This window comes from Crocodylus porosus, unplaced genomic scaffold, assembly GCF_001723895.1.
Source record: "Crocodylus porosus isolate Cpor-Errol unplaced genomic scaffold, CroPor_comp1, whole genome shotgun sequence".
In the NCBI taxonomy this organism is placed as follows: Eukaryota; Metazoa; Chordata; order Crocodylia; family Crocodylidae; genus Crocodylus; species Crocodylus porosus.
The window spans coordinates 34,867,253-34,884,722 of NW_017728914.1; the positions used below are offsets into that span (position 1 = coordinate 34,867,253).

At 48.3% G+C, this 17,470-nt stretch overlaps 1 protein-coding gene across 3 annotated transcripts in view; it reads left to right on the plus strand.

Annotated features, from left to right (window-relative positions):
* The window catches only part of GRIA1 (glutamate ionotropic receptor AMPA type subunit 1), a 141,012-nt gene extending 124,076 nt beyond the window's left edge, over window positions 1-16,936 (plus strand). Inside the window, exons 14-16 of one of the 3 annotated variants that reach the window (XM_019535262.1) lie at window positions 5,219-5,333; window positions 12,228-12,362; window positions 15,017-16,936. In XM_019535262.1, coding sequence (XP_019390807.1) covers window positions 5,219-5,333; window positions 12,228-12,362; window positions 15,017-15,205 — 439 coding nt within the window. In that variant the 3' untranslated portion in view covers window positions 15,206-16,936. Of the gene's footprint in view, window positions 1-5,218; window positions 5,334-6,070; window positions 6,186-12,227; window positions 12,363-15,016 lie in introns of those variants that run through there. The other 2 variants (XM_019535261.1, XM_019535263.1) reach the window with 2 other exon arrangements.
* Window positions 16,937-17,470: the final 534 nt, after the last annotated feature.

The following is a 17,470-nucleotide window of genomic DNA, read 5'->3' on the forward strand; positions in this document are numbered from 1 at the left end:
TAAGTATAAAAAATGTATGTGTTGTTAGAGGAAAAACCTGATGGGAAAAAATGTACAGAAGGAAAAGGAGGGTAGGGCACAGTCTTTTATCTGAAAGCTCCACGAGGCATTAAACACAATGGATCAAATCCGGAGTCCCACCGAAGCCAGTGGGAGGTTTTCCTTGGTAAAGTCTGAGCCCAAGCTGAGCGAACTGCTTGGGACCTGTGCTGATGGAAGAGAAAAGGAGTTGCTGAATGAATGGAGTCCTGCTGAGCAGGATGCAAAGCAATTAAGAAGATAGGAAAGCTTCCAAGAAAATTGGGAAGCCAAAGGGCCACCGTGTCCTCTTTAAATTTCAGGATTTCACCCACTCAGATTAGTCAGCTTGTTCGTTTGTTGGCTAGGAAAATGTATTCTTTAGGACACCGTTTCTCCCCTGAGAGAATCGGCACGTCTGAATGGAGGGCAGGGGTCCGGAAGGCAGTTTTTCCCTTCAGACGTAGCTCAGGCGATGATGATGTGCTTTGGGTCCCTCGGAGCAGATGTGGATGCACTGTCCCTGCTTCTGGGGGGCGTCCCGGCTCGCTCGCTCCAACATTTATGTTCAGTCTTGCAAATATGGAAATAAGGATACAGGACTGATGTTCAGAATAACCCCCAACGTGCCCGGTCCAGTCATTTAGGGCATGTGAGGAAGCCATTAAACATGGTCTTAAAAAATAACCAACCAATAATTGCCAAAAGTCAGCTCAGTCCTCCTAGCCTAAGCCTCCCTTTAGCAGGCACACTTCCAGAGCACGGTTAGACCTTAAACGATCGGAAAACAAAGGAAAAATGCTTGATTTTCCATTTGCCCTGTTGGTGCTTCTTTGGAACAGATGCTGTCGGTTTTCTGTCCCACGCTGTTCGTTTTGTCGTGTTGTTGTTGTCGTTGTTTTAATTGTCCAACTTTCAGTAGTTTCTCTACAGTCGTCATGTGGTGTCTGTCTTCACTATGGGGCCCTGCACATGACAGCATGCACCAGGCAAGGTGACACGCAGGATGCTGATATTGTTGATGTTGCACCGTTAACACGGGCTCCTCCCAATGTTTAGTCCTCTACCATCCGCACACACAAAACCTTTTGACCGAGTTTTGCAGGGCTTATAGCCAGAACAAGCTTACCTAGTGAGGCACATGGGCTCCCACTGGACCTTCTGCTGGACCTACCCACCCTGAAGTGAAGATGCAGGCAGAGCCACTGGAGTGCTACAAGTCCTCCAGTGACCTTCCCACAATCCCCTCTGAAGGGCAGATCAGTTCGGCCATGAGCACAATGGACTGGGGATGAGGCCTAGAGCAACTCAGCACAGCGAACCACAAGATATTCATCAGGTTGCCTATGGGCAAGTGCAGAAACAGGAGGGCATAGTCATGTAGGTAGTTCTTTGCAGTGGGGATGATCATACCCAGGTGAGACTAAGACCCGTTAATCACCCAACTAAGTTGTGGAGGGTAGAAATAGCCTCAGGTATTCCTGGCAAGAGAACTTAGGGCCCCTGGCCTTGTTCCCTTTCAAGTCAACAGGAGTTTGGCCATTGGCTTCAGTAGGAGCAGGACCACTTTCAAAAGACAGGACGTTTTCTCGTGATTTTCCCAGAAAGGATAGGCATGTCAGGTATGTTCACAGCAAAAGCCCGGTTCATTTTCATGGCAAAAATGGTGGGGTGGAAATCATCATTTTAGTTGAATTTTAAAAAGGTAAATTTTATGATACTCCTTATTTGAATGATTTTCTATTAGAGAAGCTTTAACTAGCTGTCATTAATCGTTTAATAGCACATCGGGGTAGTGAACGTTAGCACACAACATATAAAAACCTGCCCCCACAGCTTGGTTTGATAAAGGATGCTACATGCTCCAAACCAAATGGGCAGCCGCACCATTGCATTGCTCCAAAGTCTTCCTGAAGAAAGAGTGGGAAAGGGGCACGGCTTATTGGTAACCCAAGATATGTTAATACACTGCCAAGACCTGGACAGCCTGTATTGCATTGACAGCACAACCATATTGACCTGATCATATGCAGTCAATGCTCAAAAAGCCCGTTTAAAAGCCCATGGCTCCTCATAGGCTCATCAGAGGGGCTACTGGAAGGATTTGCTTACCAGCCAGGCTCATGGTATCAGAAAGATGGATATCTGGCTTGAGATGTACATACCAGCTCTCCGTTCTGGGGTGCATAGTTGTCCATAGACTCTTTCTCCTAAGTTTCAAGTGTGGTAGCAGAAAGCATTTGCACCTGGCTGTCAGAGAACATCTACAGTCCCTTAATCCCCACAGTAACATATTTGTGCGCGTGCAATTGTGTGTGTGTGTGTGTGTGTGTGTGTGTGTATACCTGTTGGGCCCTCTTTTATTTCTTCCAAAACATATTGCTTCTCTTTATGTGTTTTGAGGGCCAGGTGATTGGATTTCAGGCCAGATTTAATCTTTTTCCTCCTTATTTTCTGCATGGAAGCCACAAGACAGCAAATAAAATGTTTTCAGCAGTCAAAGTTGCGCTTGGAGGCCTGCTCCTGATCCCACTCAAGCCACGATAAGGATGTTGACACTGACTTGAATGGGAGCAGGGTGGAAAACCCAGATACAGCCGCCTTCTTGCGATGCATGGAAACCTGCCTCCCCACCAGTTCCTTCAGTATGAGCGGCCCAGGGCATTTTGCCCCTAGATTAACTTGATTACCCAGCATTCAGAGGATCAGTTTAGTGCATCGAGGATCAAAACTGCACCATAAAAGACAGATGATCAAAACAGAGGAAAGGAAATGAGGGGGAAAAGATATAAAGGTATAATTCACATTTTAAGAAGGAATAGAGATGTTGTAAGAAAGAAGAAATGGGGAAGCCTGAGTTTGAGAATTGGGAGTGCCTATCCGTGCACTCTGCACCCTAATTAGATTGATTAAATGAGATGAATTGATTTAAACTAATCTAATTAGGTTAACTAGGTTAGTCGAGTCTGATAGGATATTCTAATCGGAACGCTCCAGCGTGTTGCCGCATCAGGCGTATTCAGTGTCCTGTGTTTCAAAATGGCAGCTCTAACTAAAACTCATCCAACAAGCTTTAGTTAAAGCACCCCAGCAGCCATTTTGGAATGCGGGGCACTGAATACACATGACACTGCAGCATTTTAACTAGAACCAGGAGCCGCTCTAATTAAAACACCCTCCCCCCCTACCCTGGGGCACGTGTCTAGGCCTTACAGGAAAGCAGGCACCAGAGGCACTTAAGCAGGTATGTCAGCTTTTCTAAGCCTGATGAGCAAATAAAAATGTTCCCTGTCAAAAGTCCACCTAGAATGACACATTTCAGAGAAATGTCCCAGGCAGCTAAATCTTTTATCAAGAAGCCTGTCACGGTGAAGTATTGGAGGCTCTGTATACTTCAGACGAACTGGAGTGCGAATCCGTTATTTTAAATGACACCATTAAATAAAACATATAATGTGTGATACAAAATATCACATTAGTTATCTTTATAGCCAGGAAGTCCACAAAGGATTGACTGTGCTAATTGACTATGCCTTCACAGAAGTTAGCTATTCCTTCATATCATTTCTTAACAACATTCCTTGCAGATGGTGTGTTAATTAACCTTTATTCTGCTTTGGAAGATTGAAATAATTTTAGTGTTACTTAGAACTGAATGCTTCCCTTGGATACACCCATCTGCTTCCATTGACTACATCTGACGTTGTACTTTGACCCTGGTGGTGTTATCTAGAGATGAGGAAATAGTGAGCCAAATTCATCCCTAGAACAGCTGCCAGATGTCTCCTCTTGGACTGGCAAAAAGCCATGAGCATGGCTCTTTGCATTTCAGTCTTTCATGAAAAGAGCTTGATTGTTGCCCTTTGGAGTGAAACAGGTTCGATCTCCAAAGAGTCTGCATAGCACCCCAGAGGTCTCAGTCCCACAACGTAATCCCCACGGCAGGATCTCTGTGGTTCAGGGAATCCCACTGGAGTGGATGAAATCACACCCAGGTAGAAGGATCTGCCCACACCCAGGCCTTTTGAGCCATAGGAAGAGTGTTTGCCCCCAGGTGCTTACCGCTCAACTTGGGGAAAAGTTGTGTGAATGCATCTGAAGGCGGAGTACATCATGGTGTTGGGTCTGCATGCTACCCAATTCTTGAACCCAGCTTGTTCTTCTTTCTGAATGAAAGCATCTCCCCACCAGCCAAACGGCTAGGACCTATACCAGAAAGTTTGTCAGTTGAAAGATGCACGTGCAAAAAACACTGGAAACATCCATCAGTTCTAGGCGCTCTGAAAAAATATATAGGTACATGCATCTGAATAGGGCAACTGCCATCTTTTCATCCCCCCGAATCCTCCTGGGAACATGGCAATGAAACTATTAAGCCTACATCACTATTCATAGCCAACTGCATCTGGAAAAGGTGTGAGGGTTACTGGTCCTGCAAAGCATTTGCATTGTAGACCCAATTATACTGGAAGCCCTCTGGCAGACCTGAGTAAGGCTAAATCATAGCAGACTCCAGTGAAATGAGACTGCAGCTACTCAGCTGAGCTAGGCATCACTGCATTGACTTCAGGGGAGCAATGTGCGTTTCCACCAGCTGAGGATCTGCCCATCTATTTCCACACGTCCCAATCATACATCAGCTTGAACACATGAAGGTTCTCCTTGAATTGCCTAAATGTTTCTCTTTTCTGTTACTTAATGAGAAATGATTGCTGATTGTGTTGTTTTTATATGTCTTTTGTGATGTGAGAATCACTCAAGAGGGACTGGCGAGCCAGACTCCCCTCCCCCACTCCAAAAGTACCCCAAACCTGACAAATTTTGCACCTATAAACATTATCGTTGTTCTCGAATTGATTTTTTTTTTTTCGGTTGGTAAAAACAAAAATCTCTGCTGATGCTCAGAAGTATATCTAGCCTGACCTGTGTGTACCAATTTGACTGCTGTAGAAGAAAGCATAAAAGCAGGGGACTGCTATTACTCAAAGCAAAGCCATTCGGTGACATAGTTCCCTACAGCTTCTTCCACGTAGGCAAACTCTCGAGAGGTCCTCGGGAATGAATTTCCTGATTGCAAGGGATTGAAGCATGTGGGGGAAGGCTGGATCAGGGACACTGGTTCACCGATCCCTTGTTGTCACATGACTTGACGAGTGTTCTCCGCTTGTTACTCATCGAGTGTTATCTATTCATTTTAAAGAAACCCAGTAAACCTGGCAGTGTTAAAACTGAACGAGCAGGGGCTTTTGGACAAATTGAAAAACAAATGGTGGTACGACAAGGGCGAATGCGGCAGCGGGGGAGGTGATTCCAAGGTCAGCCCCAGTAAGAACAAACTAGTGGGTATAAACAGCATGGATAGTAACCAGCAACTGCGCTGCCAACACACCTTGCAGTCCAACGCATAGGGAGAGCAAACGGAACGAGCCCGAGAGCAATGAATGCCCCCGCTCTGTAACGACGTGCCCTTTGATTGCTAAACCAAAACGGAAGCAACCAAGAATTAAGTGGGACTAGAGATAAATGCATAGACGCCAACACCTGCATGGTCACGGGGGCTGGTCCCTTCCTTCGGCAGAAGGGAGAGGAAGCGCTTGGTTGTGTCAAGGCCTCTTGAAGGCAACCTCCCTCCTTTCCCCACTTCCCCCCCAAAGGCCCTGCTGGATTCTCGTGGGCACGGACATACGGAGGAGACTGAGATACTGTGCAGGGCCCTGCCAATTGTTGATGGCACTGCAGACAGGGAGGGTCTGCTCTCATCCACATTGGCGGGAGCATTGCAAGTATCCGCGGCAGGTGGTTGAGGTTGCTGGTTACTCAAAGTGATATAGTAATACTCATCTTGCTGTGCTGGAGGAAGAGCTGTATGATTATGCCGGGCGGGGGGGATGCTATGCTGGAGGAGGGGCGGGGTGGCTAGATGGAGTATTCAATCGTATCACTTTGTCAATGTATAAACTTGTTCAATGAATGCTGTGAATGAACTGTCTGTGCTGAATAACATAAAATAACATTGGTAATGTTATTTATGTTATTTCCCCCCTGGTTGAAGAGGTCCCGTAAACCTAGCGGTTTTGAAACTCAGTGAGCAAGGCGTCTTAGACAAGCTGAAAAGCAAATGGTGGTACGATAAAGGGGAGTGTGGAAGCAAAGACTCCGGAAGTAAGGTCAGTCACCCCCAAAGAGGTCGGGCATGCCCATAAAACCAATCGAGTGTATATCCCAAGAGCTCTGGCCTTAGCGCTGCCAGGATGTGGGAGCTCATGCGAGGCTTTTTTTTTTCCAGCGGCTCACCCAAATGTGGAGGGTGCTGAGCAGAGCACCCGTCTTTGAATAATTACTCTTCATTTACATGGTAATCGCTTGGGACTGAAAGGGCAAATTGTCAGAGCCCCACGCAGGAAATGAGGCAGTGAGGGCAACTCCCCCCCCCCCCCCCTTGAAAAAAAGCCCAAACCTGCTGCATGGCTCAGTGGAGAGAAAAATACTCCTTCGTCCAGATCATTAGCCCTCCTGCTGTCATCCCGGGGCCGGGATCCGGCATGCTGGCCAGAGGGAGGGGCAGTGCTTGGGATCAGCCTTTGCATCGTCCTTGTTTCTGCCCAGCTTCGAGGGATGCTCAAAGGGGACGGTCAAGAGCTTTTTTGGAAGACAGCAGAGGAAATCCCCAATATCCCGACCAGCTGCCATTCCTCCTGCAGTAAAATCCTGAGGGCTGTTTCTGAGGTCTTAATGATGACCATGCCTCACCAGGATAGTCAATGCATTGCCTCCCGTCAGCGTTTTGTGAATATCTGACATGCCGATAGCATTCCCAGTCGGGGGGGAGGGTGGTTTGGTGAGACTTCCCCCCTAGTGCTTAATCCAGCCATAGGGCTGTTGGAAACTCTTGAAATTTCTGTGTGCGCAAACATTTCCATTGAATTACTAAAAAGGGGGATATTATCAAAGGCGTTTTTGTGCAGTTTGGTTCCCTCGTTTCAGCCCTCCCCGACGGTGCGTATCTCACCGACTGCATCGTGAAGGGCTGTAAAGCACCTTGTGTACAGCAAGAAATACAAAACTCGATTCTGCTTGTCTCTGTGTTATGTCACATCCACAGTAACAACTCTCCCATTGCATGCTACGTAGCGCGGGACAGATCGTGCGCAGTTCAAAATGCTACTGACCTATGCATTGTGCCTCACCGTCTAACCAAATATTCCATAGTTACCATGTAAGTGAAGAGTAATTACTTTATCACGTACCTTGGACACTGAAGGGATGACACAGCTTCCATAATGCCTTCCCTACAAGCCTGCATGCAGCAGTAGTAGAAAAAAAAAAAAGCAATAGCTATTAAAATACCCTAAAGGAACTGGATATGAAATGGATCCTGTTTAAAAACAAAAAAAAGAAAAAGGAAATATTTGCAAATGTTTCAATATTTGGGGGCGGGGGGGAAGGGAATAAATAAATCAGGTCTAGTGCTTCATTCCACACAATAGAATAACCAATGGAAACCACAGCAGAAGGTTTGGGACACATGGGTTTATGTGGATCCTATGACCTCAGTGCGGAGCACATGTTATTTACATGTATTTAAAAAAAAAAAAAGCTAAACGCACATTTGAATCACATGTGACCTAAATGGGATTGGAGAACAAAGTCATGAGAGCTGCTTGAAACCCCATGTGTATAATCTACAGGCACACCCCTTTAAACTAGGTGTGGTTTTAAAGAGAGCAGGGGAGAAGGGATAGTGGATATCCTAAAACTTTACAGGAAGGGACCAGATCACATTCTGTGTCTTAATCAGTCCCAAGCTCAAAGTCTGCAGTTGCAACGTACTATTAAATCAGAATATACTAGGTCAGTATTAAAATCAACAGACCTGAGCGCCCACCCTCTTGCAGAAGAACAGGACAAGCCCACAGCTTGCAGGTGCAATATGCTTTGCTTGTGGGAAACCAGCCCCCTGAGAGACCCCAGATCCCGTTTGCATCTCTGAAAGGCCACAACATTAAAGGACAACCTCCTCCCCGCCCTGCTCCATTGTTAAATAGCACACCCCAAATAATTTCAGCCTCATGATAGAAGGTGGAGGACGATGCATCCCATCACACAGTTTAAGTGCTTGTCTAGTGATAGAAGGCCAGTGCACCCGAGCCCCCCGCTCATCGCCCACCCCCTCGGTGCTCCTCTTGCTCTCCTCCTCAGCAGTTTAGGCCAGGTCTGCACACGTGTGAGAGCTGCCAGGGATCACATCCCTCCCAATGTACATGGGCACACACACACTGGGCAGAACCATCCCCACTCTGTACATACCATTTACTTATCAAATCTTGCCATTAGAAGGGTTTCGGTGCAGAAGGCTGAAGGGGGAGCCGGCCTCAAGGGGTCTGCCTGGAAAGGTCACGGGCCATGTACAATCTTCAGCATCTCTGGAGTATTTGCTTAAATAAAACATACCCCTCTGGCTCTTGGAGATGCATTTCAGGAGATGCTACATGCCAGATACGTTCCTGAACACGGCCACTCACCTCCTTACTCCCTGAGCTTCCTTAACATCCCCAGTGCTCCCCTGGGAGCCCCAGGCAATGTGTTACTGGGCCAGCCCATCACCCCAGGCACAAGCACTTTTCCCCTTGGGGTAACTTCAGCTCAGATATCCTACCTCTGCAACAGGCCTTGACCCTGTGTTGGGCCAAAATTGAACAGGCCTTGGCTTTCAGGAGACTGCTGCTGCAGATCCTGACCCTCTCCCTTTTCAAAGTCGTCCTCTCTCGTTTGTACCCAAAGCCCTAACATATTCCCATGGAAAATATTTGCAAGGACCCCCATGCTTTTCAACTCTGCTCACCATCCTCTTATGTCCCACTGTCCCGGGTCTCCCCTAGCATGAGTACACAGGAATTATCATTCAAATGCAGGGTGTAGAGTGGGTGCATTTGCTGGCACTGAGTCAGCGGCACCATTTCCCTGAGCCGGGATTCCCCCCTTTCCTGGGGAGGATCTTTTGCAAAGCAACAGAAGGGCAGAAAATATTTTTAAAACGAGGCCAGCACAGAGCCATCCTGCCGTCACACCCTCGAGGGAAGCTCCCTGCCTCCCCGGGGGGGGAGCTACATCACAGACGACGAAGCCGGGGATGGACACAGGGGGTTTGCCCATACACGCAGCCTCTGCTGGCAGAGCCACCACGGCAGACGGAGGGGTTTGGGAGACGCTGCCGAAAGGATGCATGCCCCGTTTCCCAGAATTTGGTTCCACCTCAAGTCTCATGTGCCCTTTCTTTCCTGGAGCTTCCTTTCTATAGACTGAGTTATGCTATTACCAGCCACAGATGTTTTCTGTACCTGTCCCCCCCCATCATGGACATCTTCCCAAGCTGGGCTGTGAAAGCTTTCCCCAGATAAGGCCGGCTAATGTCTGATGTAAAGGTCGTTGCCATCATCGGGGCTCTGGCTGCCATTCCCTTGCTCTCGGGGCAACGTGTCTTCTCCGCAGCCCACGGGGCTCCTAATTATGCACCTTAAGGTCACCGGTTGCTCTGAAGGGATCCAGCTGGGCGGGGTGAGGGAGGAGAGTTTCCCTGCTGGGAAGCCAAGAAAATCTCCCTTTATAGACTTTCACAACAGCTGAATAAATACCGACAAACAGGATGACGGACACGGTGTCACTGGTTGAAAGGAACAGACGGGAAGGTGGCTGGTTGCTCTAGCAACACGACCACTATGGCTGGGAGGCGGGGGGAAAAATGGGCTTTTCTTTTTTCTCTTCACCTGTCAATCATTCCTTCGCCATAACTCTCTCCCTTGGCAGGAGACGAGTGGTGACATTTACACTCCCACTAACAAGCTGGATGCATGATGGGCGCACGTCTTAAGAGAGCAGCTGCTGCAGAGCAGCGGCACAAAAGCCCAAATGGCAAAGAGCAGCAGTTCGGGGAGAGGGCATCATTCTCTCCAGCATCTCCCGTAGGTTGGGTCCTTTTTCTTCTATTATTATTAGCTTTCAGAAGGCAGAACCCTGCACTTAAACAGCAGATAAAGCCGCGGCAGGACACGCCTCATTTACAAACCTGTGTGAGAACCGGGGACCTCTAAGCCGCTTGGGAGGAGCTGCTTCTGGAAGGCAGCAGTCGCAGCCTGGAGAAACCCTTTCCCATCAGACACAAAATCCATCTTGCAAAGGACAGGATGGGCAGAAAAGAAAAGCAGCCAGTAGATACCTGCATTTCTGGACCTGGCATCTAGGCACAGGCTTTTGGGGCTCCTCACTGCTGGCTATCCTGTGAGTTCTCCATGCTGGAGCAGCTAGGAGACCAAAGCTGACACCCCTGAGCTTCCTGGTGGTTGTCCCCGGTCAGCTGGGTGCTGTCACTGGATTCCCCCAACTTTAGGGCCCGACTTTCAGCTCACTCCACACACTGTGCTAAAATAACGCCATCACTGAGTAAAACATTGGAGCTGCCAAGCAAATGTTCAGTGGGGGGAGATCTTCCATCCCTGTTTGATCAGCATCTAAAATCACAGAATCATAGAAGGGTCCAGCTGGAAGAGACCTCAGGCAATCGCATCTTGTCTACCCACCTTGCTTAAGGCAGGGTATCCCTATCCAAGCCATCCTATAGAAGTGTGTGTCTAACTTGTTCTTGAAACCACACAAGCAGCCTTCATCCACCCCTGCCAGGCTCAGTGCTTTAAATCATCGAGAACACCTTAATTTGCCCCAAGTAGAGCAGGAGAGTGAGGGCACTAAATCCATTAAATCTAACCAAGCAGTGCAGAAGCTAGCAGAAGATGTACAGAGAAGTATATTAAGTACTAGCCCAAGAGCGCTTTTGTCAGCTCCCACTTCCATTAAGCCTGACTGACAGCTGGGCATGACTGCTAAGATGAAGAGGAGGCTGAGGATACTTGAGCAAGAACGAAGCTTGGCACGAAGATTGAGGAGCCCCTTCCTCCGGCACCTCCCACCCCATTAGAAAGGGTCCTGGAGAGGCATGGGGTATGACACATTTTTCATCTGTTTCCTGAGACCTGTTCTTCTGCACTGTCAACGCTTCACTAAAACTTCAGCTGGTCTTCAAGGGTCTGAAGAGCCCATCTTCCTGAGTCTGAAAAGCCCATCGCACACAGCAAAAGCACAGGCCATTTGTCACAGGATCCACATTTGTCACAAGGCCAATACAGCATCATGAAATAGGGTTGCATGGAGACCCTCACAGACCCTGGACTCACTGATAAGCTAAACACGACACTCATTTCCTGAGGCCGTCGGTTGAAGTGGCGCCAGAAACACACCAAAAAAAAAACCCCGCATAATCCAGATGAAGAACAAGGGCTCAGGATGGAGCAATTCTTCCACTCCAGTCCGGGCTCTGCCATCAGCTGGTCTTGTGGCCTGGGTAAACCTCTGTAGCTCAAATTCAGACCTAGGGCAGGTGGGTGCAACTGCCAGCCTCTCTGGAGTTGTATCTGCTAAGCCCAGGGCTGAATCTGGCTCTCTGTGACTCGGTTTCCCCCTCTGCAAAACTTGTTACGATACATGCTTACCCCCCCCCCCCCCCCGGGGTGCCAGGAAGACTAATTAGACAGTGCTTCTAGAGTCACTATATAAGCACCAAATATAAGTAATTTGGCCTCTAATAGCCCTATTAATTGCAAATCCAATAATTAAGTTAGGCATGCGTCAATGGGTCTTAATTACACATGCACTAAATGCCTTATTAAACAGAAATAAAATTTTTAAAAAGCAGAATTATTTTAATGCGTTGCCCAGCAACAGACGTTGCGGGGGAAATAGGCTAGGAACGTGGGAATGAGCATTTCCAAGAGAACAGGTTATTTCAAGAGAGGCATTGGGAACAAGTAAATGTCACCCTGGCAAAGAATGCACTCCCCGGTTTAATCAATAATTTAAACTAGACATTTGTGGCCAATATGTGTTTAAGTCTAAAATGATTTTAAAAGAGCACCCAAACCTTTCCAAAGGAAAGAAAGAAATGTTTATTCGGTTGTGTGAGGGAAACATTAGATTAACGAGCAACTGAAATGGCAATTGAGAGAGCGCTTAGACCTGCCATGTGGTCGTGCAAAGAGGGCGATGGAGGCGTGCCAATGTGACTGTCTTGTGCTGCGTCTCGTGCGCCGCAGCACCATGTCGTATTAATTCCGTCGTTCTCCTTCCCACACGTCCCTCTTCCCTTCTCCTCTCTCTCCTAGGACAAGACGAGCGCTTTGAGTCTCAGCAACGTGGCGGGCGTTTTCTATATCCTCATCGGTGGGCTCGGACTGGCCATGCTGGTTGCCTTAATCGAGTTTTGTTACAAGTCCAGGAGTGAATCCAAACGGATGAAGGTGGCAACACGTTTCCAGGCCTTTCACACCTTCTCTTTGACTACACCCTGCCTCCTAAGCTGCCTTCAGGAACAGATGCAAGCCAGGCTCAGGGTGGAAACCGTGGGATAGGGTGGAGGAAGTGAACATGCTAGTGGTCGTGTTTAGAAAGGAAAGAATGAGAATGGGTGGAGGGAGCTCAGTCGTATATATGCGTGAGTTCGTTAAGTGGCCACAATGGACCAGGACCCCAGCACAAAGCACAACCATAGTGTCCCTGGCAGTATCGCCAGCTCTAACAGCAAAGCTCCAAGGAAATAGCACATAGTCCAAGGTGGGCAGCCATTTGGAGCCCAGGCTCGACTGCGTTCACCCCCGTTTTACACTGGTGCAAACACAAGAATCAGAGCACCGGTGTGCCAACACAACACTGGAGCAATGCAAGAGCAAATCAGGCCCCATGGCTCCGCTAAATTGTACCCTGCTGATGTCATTTACTCCGATGCATTTTTATGCCTCTTAGGCTAGGAAAAGGTGTTGCATTTGTCCCTGGACAAATTGAGCCTGTGTTTGTGCCAGAACAGATAATACCCTGGGACTGGCGTGTACATGCATTGCCCGTCTCATTGGGATTCAGTAAGCAGTTGATGGCACTGCCACTCTTCTGCCATTGCTTCAGTGATACAATCCCCGGACAACTGTTGTGATGCCCTGGGATAAACTGTTGGCGCTTTTCATCCCGTGACCCTTTTTAGGATTTATCCTTGGACAATGGACACAGCTGTCTAAACGATTGCGCTTTGTCCTGGGATAAAATGGTTTATTCCAGGGCAAATGCAACATCTGTTTATAGCCTTGTGGACCAGTTCCTGGAACCGACCATCCCAGGCAAAACTGAGAACCTTTAGGCTAGGGACAGACATTACATGTAAACTGGTCTAAACCCGTAACAGAACGGACGTTCAGTGCACATGAACTAGCTTGAAAATAGTTGAAACCAGTTTGAGATAAACCTGGTTGAATGTAGTATCAGACTTAACTGATTTGGGTCAAACCGGTTTATGCAATGTCTGTCCCAGACCTTAATGTGCAAGGAACACATTTCTTCTTAGGAAGATGCTCTGTGCTGTGATCTTTGGTGACGGGCAGGAAGTTGATAGCCATGCTGAGGATTAAGGTTGTCCCTTTTAATAAAATGGACCCTTTTTCCCTCCTGACACTCCTGTCCTGTGGTAGCAGGGGCCTGGCCTTGATGGTCCAGGAAGCCCCTTCTAGTCCTATGTCCTCCCCAAGTACCAGGTTGGATTAGATGTGAGGAAGCAGGGAACGCATGCATAATTGCCCCACAGAACTTGTGGAATGAGAGCCACTCAAGGATAAAAGTCTGGCCTGGTTCCCCGATGAGCTGGTGTCAAATCAGAAGGTTTTCTGTTTATTTTCTGCCACCTCCTTCTAGCTGCTCACTTTCGTGAGCACAAAAATGATTCCAGAATTAAACAAATAACTGATTATTCCTTTGGTTTCCACGCGGCTAATTTCAGCACACTTAATGCTTCTTCAGTATGCATAACGCGTTTAATCAACTGAAAAGGAGTCGTGTCTCTTTCCCTGTTGAGGTTTAGAATATGCCCAAGGCAATGAAAGAAACTCGTTGCAGGGGGGGAGGAGAGAGGCGCGGAGTATATGCATTGAATGTTGCTGAATGCCAGAAAATAAATGCATAGATTTTAATTGTTGGCTCCATTTTAAAGATCTAGGGCAGAAATACCCTCTAACTGCATGTTAAGTCTGCTGTAGGTTTCCTAAATTTATTCTGACATGACTGCTCCGTTTCCTGCAGGGTCTCATGTCATTATTGCAACCTATCCCAATAAGCAGTTTACAGTCTCCAAGACCAAACCACCCCTTGGCTTCCCTCTTTAGCTTCCTGCTGGCCATTAGTCCTGTTACCTCCGTCCCGAAATGTCTCGACACACGCTGTGAGCTGGCTCCGCAACTCGGCCTCTGTTGAGTTGCATCTTCCTCTATAAGAGACCCTTGATTTCCACCTGCAATTATTTATATGCCTCAGTCCTCCATGCATAGACCTTGTCAATGCTGGGTGATTTACTGAAATGTCCATCACAGCATTATTCTTCCAACATGCTTATCTTGGTAGTGAATAGCTTTGCCATAACAAGAGCAACATTTTTTTTTTGGTTTAGCTGAATCTATTCATGTCATTCCATATTAGCAACGTGGTAAAAATTTCCAAGTGTGGACAAGTCCTTGGGTTTTGTTTCAGTTGGGAAGATGAGATGTGATTTCCAAACCCTAAGCCTATTGCCCCACTGGAGATAAAGATGTAGTTACCTTTAGTCGTATGAGTGAAATCGTACACGTGCTTAAGTGTTTACAGGTCAGGACCTGAAATAACACCATGCATTTATTTGGTCCAAACACACCTAGAAACCCAATATGTTCTGCACGTGACAGAGTAGCTCAAAATCGTCCCAAGTTGTTTAACCGAGAACCGGGAAGGTATGTAGGCCAGTTGAATCTATGCAGAGAAGCAAGAGCCTTGATAGACCTTGAGCATGTAGGGATGCTTAAAAAAAAAAAGGGGCGGTGTTTTATATGGTGACTTTCCAGACATTGCTAAGGACAGGGGGAGACCCCCCGTCCTTCCTAAAAAGGGTTTTTGTTTGATCCCACAGCAATCAATTAATGAAGCCATAAGGACATCGACACTTCCCAGACCGGCCGCAGCAGGAGCCAGCGGAGAGAACGGCCGGGTGGTCAGCCACGATTTCCCCAAATCCATGCAGACAATTCCGTGCATGAGCCACAGCACTGGGATGCCCCTGGGAGCCACAGGATTATAATCGGCCTTGACACGTCACCCGGGTGCGAGCGGGGTCACCCCCGCCCCACCCCCCTCCAGTGCCAAAAACCAATCCAAACCGAGAAACACGATGACGACGATGAACAAAAGGGACAATTCAATGGATCTTCCTGAGGAAATTGAATCTATTTTCCTTTTTGTTTTCCAATAGATCCACAGGCAGGAGAGTTAAACACAGTCTGCGCCGCAATAAGGAGAGCGTAACGGGATTTTACAGACTCGCAAACCGTCCCTGGATCGCAGAGCCGCTGGAAAACTAATGAGGACTGTGCCATTTTGTTTTAACTTGGTTGTTAATAAGTCTTAGTGTGTGCAATATATATATATATAGACACATATATATATATTTTTTCTTACTAATTCCTGTGGTGTCAGGATGACATCGGGCCGCCCTCCCCGCCCCCACCCCTCCCCACAGCCTTTTAATCAGGTTTAGTTTGAGATGCAAACCTAACGTTTGAGCTACTAACAGCAAAAGGGAAAATGAAATAAAAAAGGCGACCCTACTGCCCTGCTGGGCACCAGCGGCCAGCCCTTGGGTTCATCGGGAGCCGGCTGTGTGTCCGCCAAGACCCCGGGACAGAGTTTACTGCAGCCGGTCAAGCAGTCATGTGGAGGGCTCCGGCCAATCTTCCTGCACGGGGCAGGACTCTCGAGACACGTCAACACCCACGTGGCAACACACATTGACTTTGCAGGAACAAGGAGTGGAGGGAAGTTAGAAACAGAGGCGAGCGCACCCAGGTAACCCTGGACCAATGTGACAGTGCTCCGCGAGAGATGACGAACGGCGGGTCCAGGGAAATCGAGGCACGACTGCACACGTGTTCTGGGACTGGAGAAACCCAGCGTCTGGCAGCTGAGCCAACAGTGGACTAAGATCATGGCAGACGGCTGCGTACAGAGGACAGGAACCAAACACAACATTGATCATACATGCAACCCTCTGCCTACACTATCCAGGGCTAATTGGCAATTGTGAGCCATTTCCTCATTGCTTTGCTTCTATATGTGCTCCTTTGTGGATGGCTGCTGACGGGGGAACCGCCAAGAGCCTGGAGTGAAACAGTCCTCACCGGTACGGGGTGCTGGAAATGTGAGGCTGTGCTCGGGACATTTCCGGATTTAGGCTCTGACATCCCCTTCAGACTGACTTTGAATTCAAAGGGGACTCTTCGCGGCTAAACAATCCAGCCAGATTTCTGGGAAGAACCTACATCTCCCTGAATCGAACCGCATGGATGGGGTGTCCCATAGGACCTTCGCACCCACTTCCACGGTATTGGGTTGATGTTGGGCCTGTTAAACTCAGCTCTGGGCCAACAGGTTGGCGGAGAAGCCAAGAGCAGTGAGTTCTGGCTCATCCCTCCTCAACAAGGAAGCAGGACTCACCAGGCACGCCGCTCTCCGCCCGGTCCAGGAACGCCTGTCCAAAACCCAGTGCGAAGCCAGCTGCTGGCAACGTTGCCCCAGTAGCTAATTGTCTTATTCTCTTTCTTTTGCTTTTCTTTTTTTGGTTTCTGTCTAACCAGAAGATTCATTTTGGGAAGCCACCAGCATGGATAGCAGAACGCTCTGTGTTTGGGGGGGCTGGGGAAATGCACCGTTTTAAAGGGGGTATCAAGGAAGATGGGAGATCGTCCGTGGACGGAGCTGGACTGGTCTCAGCGGGGGCAGATGACAAAACAAGGAGCAATGGGCTCAAGTGCCAGCAAGGGAGGTTTAGGTTGGATATTAGGAAAAAATTTACCATTAGGAGGGTGGTGAAGCCCTGGGACAGGTTACCCAGAGAGGTGGTGGTCTCTCCATCCTTGGGGGTTTTAAGGCCCAGCTCAACAAAGCCTTGGCTGGGATGATGCAGTTGGGGCTGGTCCTGCTTGGAGCAGGGGGTCCGACTAGATGTGACCTCCCGAGGTCTCTTCCCACCCTCACTGTCTACAAGTCAGCGGAGCTGTGGCTTCCAGTTTGTTGAAGTGGGTTGAAGCTGCTTCTCCGCAATCCCACTGAGACCCCAGCACAGGGAAAAAGGGGCTGATCTCAAAGGGTTAGGAGCTGCTATATTTTTTTTATGTTGCAGGGAGTGCAATATGGCAAGCGAGTGATAGAGGGGAGCTGTGGGGTACGTGGGAGAGAGAGATGTTGATGGCAAAGTGACAGGCAGATCTCCTCGCCAGCCTGCTCGAGTTGGTTTCCCCACGTGGCTTTTCAGAAGCATGACCGCCCGCTGGCTACAAACCCATCGTCT